Genomic DNA, 12,114 nt, shown 5'->3' with positions numbered 1-12,114 from the left:
CACGCTAGTGTTTGCCTGTTTGCAAAGATTACTGAATAGACACGGATCTTTTTACATAACTTTAGACAAGAAAGAGTCTCAACTCAGTGTCTCACACAAAAATATGTACACGGCACACTTCCAACGTGTTAGTTTCATTGACCTAAAGTATGGAGGGTGCAGAATGCCATCAGGTGGCACAGGGAAGTCGCGGTGCTAAAGATGATATTTTCCTATGCAGCGGCAGGCCAAGTTTGCCTTGACGGATGCATTTTCAACAATATCACCTTAACTTCACTCCAGAATTGTATTACCTTTTAAACACGGTGCTTTGTTAGAAAAAAAAAAAAAAAAAAAATCCGGAAAACGTGAAAAAGGAAATGCGCTATCAAAGTAACGCCTGGAGACCCTCGCTAGCACCTTGGCAACCGCTCGACCCGGAGAACCACGGGAACTCGAGGAACTCAGGTAGTCAAGGCCACCGTTGCCATGGTTACGCTCCGGGGCGGGGCGGAAGCAGCTCACTGGGCCTGCCCCGCTCCCCACTGCGGCAGTAACGCCTTCGCTGGCTGCGGATCCCAGGACCTGGCAGCGGAGCTGCGCCACACCGCCGCAGCCCGCCGCAGCCGGCGCACCGCCACTCCTGCCCGCCCTTGCCTCGCTTCTCCGTCCTCCTGGCGCCTCCGCTGCCCGTGTCGTCGTTCCTCGGCCACCTCGCCGCCTGGAGCCATCACTAGGTCTGCAAAGAAGCCACTTGCGGACTGGCCCCGCCGCCGCCGCCGCGACCTCAGAACAGTCTCTTCCTTCGGGGACTGCGCAGCAGCCCTTGTCTGCAAAGCAGCCGCTCCTCGCCCAACTGAAGGCCGGGCTCCGACCGCGAACGCCGGATCAACAGCGGGAGCAAGCAGCGGTGCCCGACGCCCCAGCTGCCGAGAGGAGGCGGCCACGCCCCGCGACCACACCCCGGCGCCTCTTCAGCCCCGCGGCTCCAGGCTTCGCCACCCGCCGTCGCTCCTCGCCTTCTGCGCTGCGACACGACACCCTGCGTGCGGGTGGGAGACCCGGGCTGCAGACCCCGACCGGAGACGCAAGATGGCGGCGGACGCGTGACTGACTGCCAGAGCATCCCAGAGGCTTCGCTCGGAGAGCCAGCCGAAGGACTGACTTTGCGGGGCAGCGAAAGGACAAGAGGAGGACTCTGGTGTCATCTGTTCATTGTGATCGCGTGAAGCTTGCCTCCCTCGGGCATATTGGGGGGAGTGTCTGCTGCTGTCCTAAGTCCCAGAGCACAGGGAGCCACAGTCGAATCCTTATTTGTAGAGTTGGGGCCCTTGACAGTGGGGAAAATGGCGATGACGCTGTTGGAAGACTGGTGCAGGGGGATGGATGTGAACTCCCAGAGAGCGCTGCTGGTCTGGGGGATCCCAGTGAACTGTGATGAGGCTGAAATCGAAGAGACCCTCCAGGCTGCGATGCCCCAGGTGCCCTATCGAGTACTTGGGAGAATGTTTTGGAGGGAAGAGAATGCAAAAGCAGCCTTGTTAGAGCTCACTGGCGCTGTCGATTACGCCGCGATCCCCAGGGAGATGCCGGGTAAAGGAGGGGTCTGGAAAGTGGTCTTTAAACCCCCGACTTCCGATGCTGAATTTTTAGAAAGGCTGCACCTCTTCCTGGCGAGAGAGGGGTGGACCGTGCAAGATGTTGCCCGCGTCCTTGGGTTTCAGAACCCTGCTCCGGCCCCAGGCCCAGATATGCCGGCAGAGATGCTAAACTATATTTTGGATAATGTTATTCAGCCTCTTGTTGAGTCCATATGGTACAAGAAGCTGACGCTGTTCTCTGGGAGGGACATCCCGGGGCCGGGGGAGGAGACCTTTGATCCCTGGCTGGAACACACTAATGAGGTCATAGAGGAGTGGCAGGTGTCTGATGTAGAAAAGAGGCGGCGGTTGATGGAGAGTCTTAGAGGCCCTGCCGCTGATGTCATCCGCATCCTCAAGACTAACAACCCTGCAATAACCACTGCTGAATGCCTGAAGGCGCTTGAGCAGGTGTTTGGGAGCGTCGAGAGCTCTAGGGATGCGCAGGTCAGATTTCTGAACACTTACCAGAACCCGGGAGAAAAGTTATCCGCCTATGTCATTCGACTGGAGCCTCTTCTGCAGAAGGTGGTGGAGAAGGGGGCTATAGATAAAGATAACGTGAACCAGGCCCGCCTGGAGCAGGTTATTGCCGGGGCCAACCACAGCGGGGCCATCCGAAGGCAGCTGTGGCTGACGGGGGCTGCGGAAGGGCCTGCCCCTAACCTCTTCCAGTTGCTGGTGCAGATCCGAGAGGAGGAGGCCAAGGAGGAGGAGGAGGAGGCTGAGGCCGCCCTCCTGCAGTTAGGCCTGGAGGGGCACTTCTGAGGCCCAGGAAACGCTGTACTGCAGATCTAGATCACAGCTGCTTTCCTGGTCTCCATGCTATCTTACAGGTGTCTCTTAGTAGTAAAGACTTAGCCATGTGCTGGGGGGGGGGGGGGGGGGGAGGGGGTTTGAGAGCAGGGAGGCAGTAGGCCTGGGTATTCATGTAACATTAGTTCAATCGTGCAAATGAGCACCCTGAGCTACTTACTATGAGTCGTACCTAGCTGCAGTGCCAGGTAAAGACTTGTGCACCAGTGCTCAGTGCAAGCTGTCGTTGCGGCAATCATCAGTTGTAAAACATGTGAATTTGTGACACTTCCCATTGAGGTAATTAAGTGTGAAATTGCATGTTCTGATGTTTAGCGCAGGACCTGGCAAACACAAAAAGCGTTCAGTAAAAATATGAGCCGTTATTACTAATATCGTGAATGGTTCTGTGTTTACAGTAAATTGTTCCTAATTTATATTAATGGAAAGAAATGTGACTTAATTAGATACTACTATTCAACCATACAAAGCAAATTTCTTATTTTTCATCTTGAAACGTCTGGATCAGTTTAATTGACAAGTGTTCTGAGACTATGGAATGGGGTGTTAGGAAACAATTCTAGAACTGTGTGAATCAATTTTTCTCTGTACAAGATACAGATATAAACTGCATGGGAAGGTTATAAAGAACCAGTTACAGTGTCTAGTTCCCCACTTCAAGTCTGTCATTGAATGGTAGTTCTTGTTCATGCTGATTCTAAGTGTTCTAAATTTCAAGTTATCAAAATACATGTATATGAATAAAAATATTTTAAAAATTCTATTGTCTTGTTTTTCTGACACATGTACAAAATTTAAGTGTAATTAAGCTCTATGTTCTCTTAGGAAGACTTCCCCATGCTGCTAAAAAAATCAGACTTCAATGATTTTATCTTTAAACTTCATGTCATACTATGCGAGTTTAAATTGCAGAACCTTTTGGTATTTTCAACTTTTGCATGTTTTCTACAAGGCAAGTGTTAGAAGGCTAAAAAGACCTACGTAAATATTAACACTGTAAAATGTTAGAAAATCCTGAAATGGGGCTCAGGATGTCATCTAGCAATGCTTTTTCTCCCCTTTCTAAATCCTTTTTCAGCTAAAGGTGTTTATTTTGCTGAGGAATAATTCCTCAGCTTAAAATGAAGGTTTCAGATTTATAGCAGCCATTTGATATCAAGAGGGTACAAATAGGGAAACAGTTGAAAAACATGTTTGACTTCAGAGCTTTAGTGACCAAAGGTGTCTTGAAATCCTAGTAAATCCAGAAGTGGTTACATGAGCGTAAGAGTTCAGTGGAGTTTTCCCCTAGTAACAAAGCTTTAAAATTACAGCCAACCTATTTAACAATCATCAGGTAAAAATTTATTTATAAAGGCTACTACTGGTGTACATTCAAACATTTTTCTGTACTCATGTCATCTGTTCCACTCTCACACGCTTAACACACACATCTCCAAATGTTTGATTCTCAACAACAGATACGCAAGTCTTTGCTTCCCCCAGTAAACATGTCCTCATTCCTCTACTCCCCAACTCACATAGCTTCCCTCTCCATCGCCATTGGCATGACAGCATGGCACCGGGTACACGCCCCCCTCACTTCTCAGAATCTTATCTGTACACATTCACTCCCACCTTCCCCCTGACACTCCCATAAACACACTCCCTCCTCCCACCACGCGCATGCACACACACAGACACAAACACGCTACAGCAGTCTCCCACCCCAACCACACAATCCTGTTTCTCACCTGCTCCCACTGCCACCTCACACCAGCCAGCCACATATACACACACATTCTCACTCCACGCAAGTTACGTTCATGACGAAAATAGTGGGTTCCTCTCACCCGATGTCAGAGGCATCCTTCAATGTCTGTACATAGAGATATACCTTCTTATAGCTGCAGAACTGACTGCATCTTAGGAAGGAGGGTTATTACTTCAGATTCTTTTATTATATGCAACGGTTATATATCGACATATACATACATATGTATTTGATTACATATATATGGTACACATGTAAGGATTCTAGATGTCCATCCTTTATTCTAGAAAACTAAAAATAATGAGCTGTTTCTTATCTGAATTAAGGGTTTCTCTTTATAAAAGGCTCAAAAATTAAAATCTGCTTTTTAAAGGAGGACAGCAGCAAGAAACATCCTTAGAACCAAAGAACTGTGGAATAAAGAAGTAGAAACTGCACCACAGTCCCATTCTGAGGCCAAAATTATATTTGGTTGATAGCACAGAATATGTGCTGAGACAATGTGTAATGTTACAGCTATTACTAGGCTATCTTGTTTCTTGTGGATCAAAAAGGGGCTGGCCAGTGTCAGGTTATTCCAGACCACAAATCAGGGGCCTATCAATCAACCTTAAACTTGTATACTACCAGTAAGGAGAGGACTAGGAATTGTCCTTCCGGTTCCGGGAAGCACTTTGCAGGATCCCAATCATTTGGAATGGTGCCCAGAGGCCTTCTAGTGAAGACTTACAAACCTGGAAGAGGAGATTATCACTGGTAGTGAACTACAGGGGGAAAAAAATGGCATAAAGAAATGAGTCAGGCTCTCTCCCTGTCTCATACACACTCACACAAGCTGTGTGGAATGTTTGATCTAAAGGCCAAATTTCTTCAGAATTGAATGTGATTGGAAGTTCACATGGTTGCTCTATACTAGCTAAAGCGAATGGCCACATAACCAAAAAAAGATACGAATTAATTTTTTTTTAGAAAATAACACAATTTATTACTATTTTAAAACAAGTTTCACAAAATAACATTCAGAAACTCAACATTTCTAAATAAGTTAACACAATAAGTTTAGTCATAAAGTCATGCTACAAAATTCCTGCATATAAAAGATTATTATCAAAGTATTAATAGATGTTAAAATGTTCTTTAGAATGGAGTTGGTTCTAGAAGCCAAAGATTCTGGAATGATGCTCGTTATCATGACTGACACCCTGGGAGAAGCAGCTAGCTGTATGTATATTCTCTACCACCAGTCTTTTGATGGGATTGATCCCTCCAGGCAATAGCACCTCAGAGGCAGGTATCCTGCAGATCAAAGAAGCAAAGAACTTCCCACCCTTGTCACATTAGCCACAGCTTAATTTAACCAACATCTAAATTAACTGTTAAAATCTAGACGTGGGAAAGATAACTAACGCACAAAGTTTCTATTCTGAGTAAGAGAATTCTACATGACACATTCCCCAGAGGGATGACTGTCAATGTAGCAGACATGGAAGATGACAGCAAGGAGGGAAATAGGGAAATCCAGACTCTGATTATGTCAACAGACAACTATTGCTCAGGTTGGCTGAGAACGAGCAAGGATAAGTCTGATTCTCTACTATCCACATGCAGGCTAGGTATTTACCTATCTGCCCTTTGGGATTCCTGTCTACCAACATCCAGTTCATAATTTTAAAGTGCAAATCTATGGCAAAATAGTTTACTCTCCCCCATCCCCTTGTTAAAATTTGCTAGATCATAATTTGGTTGGCTGGTTCCCCTCTAATCTGCCCAATATGGGAAGTAACTAGAATCCAGTTATGACTTCTCCAAGTGGCAAGTGAAAATGTTTCTTAGGTTAGAAAAAAGTAAGACTCAGTCTCATTTTGACTTTCAGTTTTCTTCCTTTGCAGTCAGTTATAAAAAGGTAGCAACAGAGATTTCGATGTGGGATTTCTAAAAGTTCAGTGATTTTTTTTTAAGACATACTCTATTTTTTTTTTATTGCACCTATTTTATGGTTTTATGAAAAAACAAAAATCAAAACCAAAACCTCATGCTAGAGTGAGGATAAAGGAATATGGTCAAGTTAGCTGTGTCAGAAGCACCAACGCTGCTACACTGAAACTTGTTTTATGTTTAATTAAACCTATTAAGCAGCCTAAATAAAGAAAACATGTGCCGAAGGGATTAATTTCAGTTAAAAGATAACTTTCAGTTCAGCAGTTAGTTTTCTCCCTTTACCAACAATTATAATGTAAGGTCCTCACAAACTGACAAACTGCAGTTAAAGAGACACTATTCGTGATCAATACTTTGACACTCCCCACCCCCCAACACACCAATTTTTAAAAGTTAATGATTAAGTCCAACCTTCCTAGACCCTACACTTTTTCCATTTAGTCCTAAGAAAAACCCAGGTGGAAGATTCTTGGTCACAGAGATAACTACCTTCAACTCCACTTACACATCACCAATTCTGAGAATAAGTCAACAGTTAAGATTCATTTTTTATTCCTCCTTACTCTACTTCAGACCACGGGTAAAAGAAGAATCTATTCAAGTCAAAATTCTTTTTCCACACAAGAACCACATTTAAGTGTCTAATAACCATACCAAGTAACACCAAGTTAATGACCAATTATCATGACATTCTTCTGATCACATCCAAAATTGGTGTCTACACCAGCTAACTTTCACATATGATTACCAAATGTTTCCAAATTCTATACAATATTTTTCTGTATTTAATGACTGCTACAGTCTAGAAAATCTATGCATTAGTGGGCAATGAACAAACATTTAAAGAATGATCCATTTTCTAAAAGTACACTCAAAATGTTCAAAGATAAAGCAAAATCTATCATAAAGTTGAATTCTGTTATAGTAAGAGAGAGGTAGGTTAACAATCACTGTCCTAGGATAAGCAGGAATACTAAGAAATAAAAGTTGAGACCCTGCTGAAAAACGTAAGTTGAACCTTCCAGCCCTGAGTTTCTAATGTTATATGACAATTATTAAAATGAGCATTACAAAAAAGCAAAACACCAACGACCATTTTCCTTCCATCCATAATTATTAAATACATCACCTTCTCTCATACAACAACTCAGGAGGCATATATGGCTAGAGTGAAAATAAATGCACCTGGACAAAAGGAATGTTAGTATAAAGCACTGGTTCTTAACCAGGGACGAATCTGTTCCTACCCCACTGCCAGAGGGGACAGATGGTAATGTCTGAAGACATTTTTGGTTGTCAGAATGAAACTGGGGATTCTACTGGTATCTAGTGAGTAGAAGCCAGAGATAGTGCTAAACATCCTATAATACACAGGATAACATTATCCAACCCAAAATGGTAATAGTGCCAACACTGAGAAACTCTGGTCTAAAGGAACAAACTCCTATGAACACAGAACACAAAAACCTTTCAAGGCCTGACCAGGTAATACAGCCATAAACTTACAGTTAGGGAACATAGAAAAGTTGAATTCCTTTGCAGACTAAAATCAAGTTACCTGTGAAAAATTAAAATACTGGATGGATTCCAGAGCTCTACCATCATTACAAGAATAGAAAAAATTTAGATGAGCCACTAAAATGGCATAATGCTTTAAACCAAGAGCACAGAGAGAATCCATCCCAATCTCTGAGAACTATCAGTGATTTAAAAATATTAAGCAACAAGGAGAAGCAGAGAAAATGTTTCTATATTATAGAATTCAGAAAACCAAATGCCAACACCATAAGCCATTTTAAGATTCAATATGAAGTTATTCATTCCCTATTATATTCACTTCCAGAGTAACTTTTAGAAAATGTATCCATACATAGCAAAATGGCTTCAAGCTTTCCTACTGGATGACATGCAAACTACAAGTGAAGAAGATCATCTTCCCTCCTAGTTTTGAAGATTTAAACATCACCAAGGGGAATACTCATTGCCTACAGTTCACAAAAGAAATACCCAAAGGCTTTGAATGTGTAAGCCAGAGTAAAGATTGGCTTTGAATGTGTAAGCCAGAGCCAGATTATAAGGAAGAACTAAAAGGACGCAAAAAGTGTTGGACTAATTTTTCCTCTTGCTGTTTGTATTCAGAATTGATTGTCAAAGCAGTGGTCCCTTTAGATCAGAGTGACTCAGAGAAATCACGTAATTCCTACTTAAATGATAGCTGAAAATTTCTGAAGCCCAGGACTATTTATGCAATCACTTAAAAAAAAACAAAATGACACTCCCCTCTTTGACTGGTTTTACACAAGTAAATGGGGAAATAAGAATCAGTCTCTGGTTGAGGGACTTTAGGCACAATTTGGCAGAGCGCCTCTAACTTCTTTTCTGAAATCCGTCAGTGATTCAGTCATGGCCTACTATGGACTTCATCATCATATGGTTACTGACTACTACTATATCTTGTACTTTCCAAAAAGATTTTTTTTCTTATATGATAAATTCTAAGCTCTGTCTCCAACTATTGCTTTGCAATTTTAAGGTTAAATCACCTACCATCCTTCATAGAGAAGGCAATCCTTAAAAATATTGCCATTTGCCTGCAATCCCATAATGAAATATCTCTTCTCTTTTCCCTCCACAATCACTTACATAATTCATTTTAAGAGCTGTTTAACTCAGAAACATTCTAAAAATATATTTTGAAATTCTAAATTTAACCTATTGAAAGGTATCAGATGCAGTCTTTAGGTTCTATATCCTTATTTATAGCAATCATTTCTCCCAACGTGAGGGTCAAAAGACCAAAGTTATTAGGGAAAATTTTGACATATACGAATGGCCAACATTTAGGCTAGTAATTCAAACATAACTATTGTTTACATACATTTCCTTATATAACATATAAGGGACTATAAACCAAAAAGTGTGCCTAAAATCAGGTCCACATGAGTAACATGACCACAGTACCAGTTAAAGGAATGATCATGGCAGTCATTTCAACCACTGACCTGGATCACAGAATGGCTGACTGTGCACAGTGACTCAAGTGGCCAGGCATGTAAACACAACCTAAATTCCAGTTGACATTGCACACATTTTTGGAAAAACAACTAAATATAACATGGGCTATAAGGCCTCCAAGATATTAATTTTTCCTTTTTTCACCACAGCTTTTCCAACTGGACTTTGGGAGTCTTGGTTCTAGGGCTGCTCTGCATTTCTTCCAAGAGGAACTCTTCCTGTCACTGTGCTGCCTTTTGAACCAAAGGCGTCACATATTTGTGCTTCTGAATCATAAGGACATGGACCTTCAGGAAAGATAGTCTACAGACTCAAAGGTTAAGTATATATATTTAAATGCCTGGTCTAAAAAAAAAAAAACAACAACTTAAATTGAATAAAGAACCATATTTGTTATTCTTTTTTGTTAAAAATGACTAGTCTATAAAAAGTTTCAGTAGATGGGGCCACGAAGTACACAATTGGGACTAAAGACAAAAATTGAAAATCTGAATTTCTAAAAAAAGTACTAGACTATATGAAGTTGGTGTTACTGTTACTATTTGGGGGGAGAAACACTAAATAGGTTTAAAAAAAGATAGGAATGAGAGATTTGTTTTATCTTAATAATCTTTTGCCCCACACAGAATCTTTAAAATAGACAATTATACAAAACTTATCTATTGTTCTTATGACGTTTAAATAAGTTAACATGAAGCGGAAAACATGGTGTTAGTTATCTTCTTCCTCGTCCTCTTTAATTACTGGGGTACCTAAAATGAAAAAGAAAATTATTTCTGGTCATTCTAAACAGATTTTTTAAATTCTAAATGAAAATATTGTTCTGTTAACCAGAGACGCTATGAATACTAGGAAGTGTGCCATAATAAAAATAATCTCATAAAATAATCTCTTCGATTTCAAATTATCCAAAAAGCTTCTCAGGAAACTTCTCAAATGGATTAATATAATAAGCATTTGTGAATATTTAGCTCCCCAAATGCAGAGTTGCAAATAAAAGTGCCTACAGGTGGCAGGCAGAAAAATAAAGCTCTATATACACACTAAAAACTGTGTATGTTAAACACAAAGAAATATTCTTCATTTTTCACAATTAAAATATGCAATCACAGTGTTGCCAGAAATCTGAATTTTTATTTTACTCTCGCAAATATTAAACAATGGGAATAAACTTGAAAAAAATAAAAATAAAAAGAACCAAAGCACAGAAAACAAAACACATCTGCAGGCTATCATTGGGCCAAGAGCCACACATTTCTGAGCACTGGCATTTGAAGCCTGCCCACAATTTGACTCCAGTCCCATGTTCAGTCTTAACTCTTCAGCCAGTCACCTTCTGCACCAGCTAAACTGATCAGTTCATGGTCTACCAAACTCATCTTGCACACTCTTATCTCTGGATCCTTGGTCAAGGGTTCCTCCATTTTGGAATGCCCCCTACCAACTCTCCTTCCATCTAAATCCCACCCTTAATTAAAAACCAACTCCAGGGGCACCTGGGTGGCTCAGTTGCCTAAGTGTCCAACTTCAGCTCAGACGATGATCACACGGTTTGTGGGTTCGAGCCCCACGTAGGGCACTGTGCTGACAGTTCAGAGCCCGAAGCCTGTTTTGGATTCTGTGTCTCCCTCTCTCTGCCCCTCCCCTGCTCGCACTCTGTCTCTCTGTGTCTCAACAATAAATAAATGTTAAAAAAATTTTTTTTAAAAAAGAACCAACTCCAGTGCCTCTTCCTCTGTGATCCTTGCGAAATGAACATTTATGTTCTTTACAGTAGTGACTAGAGTTTCACCTCTCTGTACTCTGCACAGCATCTTTTCACAGGGGGAGAGTGCATAACATACAAAGTACACAGATTATGTAAGTGTACAGATGGATAAATATGTACAAAATGAACACATCTGGTAACCAGCACCCAGATTAGGTAGAGAACATTATTAGAAACCCCTCCCAAAACTTCCTCAAGCCCCCTTCCAGGCACTATCCCCCACAAAAGGTATATTCTATCCTAATGTCTAACATCATAGGGTATTTGCCTGTTTTTGAAATTGATATGAATGGGATGGTGTAACATGCACTCTGTGTCTGGCTTCTTTTGCTCAACATTATGTTTGCGAGACTCATCTATATTGTGTGAAATTTGTAGTCCATTCATTCTCATTGCTGTTTAATATTACATTGTATGAATATGTCATAACTTATTCTATTGTTGATGGGCATTTGAGTTGTTTCCAATTTATAGCTATTAAAATAGCGCTGCTATGAACATTCTCATACATATCTTTGGGTTAACAGATATATCCTTTTATTTGGGGTCTGTAGCTAGGAGAAAAAGTGCTGGGTCATAATGGATATGTATGTAGACCTTTTACAGATAATGCCAGTTTTCCAAAGTGGTCATACCAAGTTACATTACTACCTGGCAGGGTCTGAGAGTTCTAGTTGCTCCACATCCCACCAATATTTGGTATCGGCTTTTTCATGTTAGTTTTTTTTTTTTTTTTTTTTTTTTTTTTTTTTTAAGTAGGCTTCATGCCCAGCCACAAAGCCTAATGCAGGACCTGCACTCACGACCCTGAGATTAAGACCTGAGCTGAGACCAGGAGTCGGATGCTTCACCAACTGAGCCACCCTGGCACCCCCATTTTAGCTTTTTAAGATTCCCCAGTTTTGCTTATAAGCGACAGAAAAGAAGCAAAAGTAGGCAAGTTAGCAGCTGTAGCCACCTCTGTCCTGGTATCCTCACTAGCAAGATGGTTCTTTTGGGGCTGTTCAGATTGGTCTGAGGTCAATGCTTGGTCCAAAAGGCTATAATATGGCTTGGTCTATTCAGGGTCTACGTAAGGGGTTATATTCCATGTTTAAGGGAAGGGTTTTACTTCCTGTGTGCAATGCTGAAAGAAGTAAGACAAATGACTTCAAATGGTTCTACAATCGAACCAAAAGTGAACATAGAAAAGCTGAAGTCCAAGA

At 41.5% G+C, this 12,114-nt stretch overlaps 2 protein-coding genes across 2 annotated transcripts in view; one reads left to right on the top strand and one right to left on the bottom strand.

The window, feature by feature from the left end:
• Positions 1 to 1,325: 1,325 nt before the first annotated feature.
• PNMA1 (PNMA family member 1) lies at positions 1,326 to 3,196 on the top strand. Its single transcript, XM_060629375.3, has one exon. It carries the CDS (start codon positions 1,326 to 1,328, stop codon positions 2,385 to 2,387), a length of 1,062 nt encoding a protein of 353 aa, XP_060485358.1. The 3' UTR covers positions 2,388 to 3,196.
• A 6,317-nt stretch (positions 3,197 to 9,513) lies between these two features.
• The window catches only part of DNAL1 (dynein axonemal light chain 1), a 44,389-nt gene continuing 41,788 nt past the window's right edge, over positions 9,514 to 12,114 (bottom strand). Inside the window, exon 8 of the mRNA XM_060617362.3 lies at positions 9,514 to 9,893. Coding sequence (XP_060473345.1) covers positions 9,853 to 9,893 — 41 coding nt within the window. The 3' untranslated portion in view covers positions 9,514 to 9,852. The remainder of the gene's footprint in view (positions 9,894 to 12,114) is intronic.

This window comes from Panthera onca, chromosome B3 (genome assembly GCF_046562875.1).
Source record: "Panthera onca isolate mPanOnc1 chromosome B3, mPanOnc1 haplotype 2, whole genome shotgun sequence".
Classification (NCBI taxonomy): Eukaryota; Metazoa; Chordata; class Mammalia; order Carnivora; family Felidae; genus Panthera; species Panthera onca.
The sequence above is the reverse complement of the archived record's forward strand: the minus strand, read 5'-3'. Positions and strand labels throughout refer to the sequence as shown.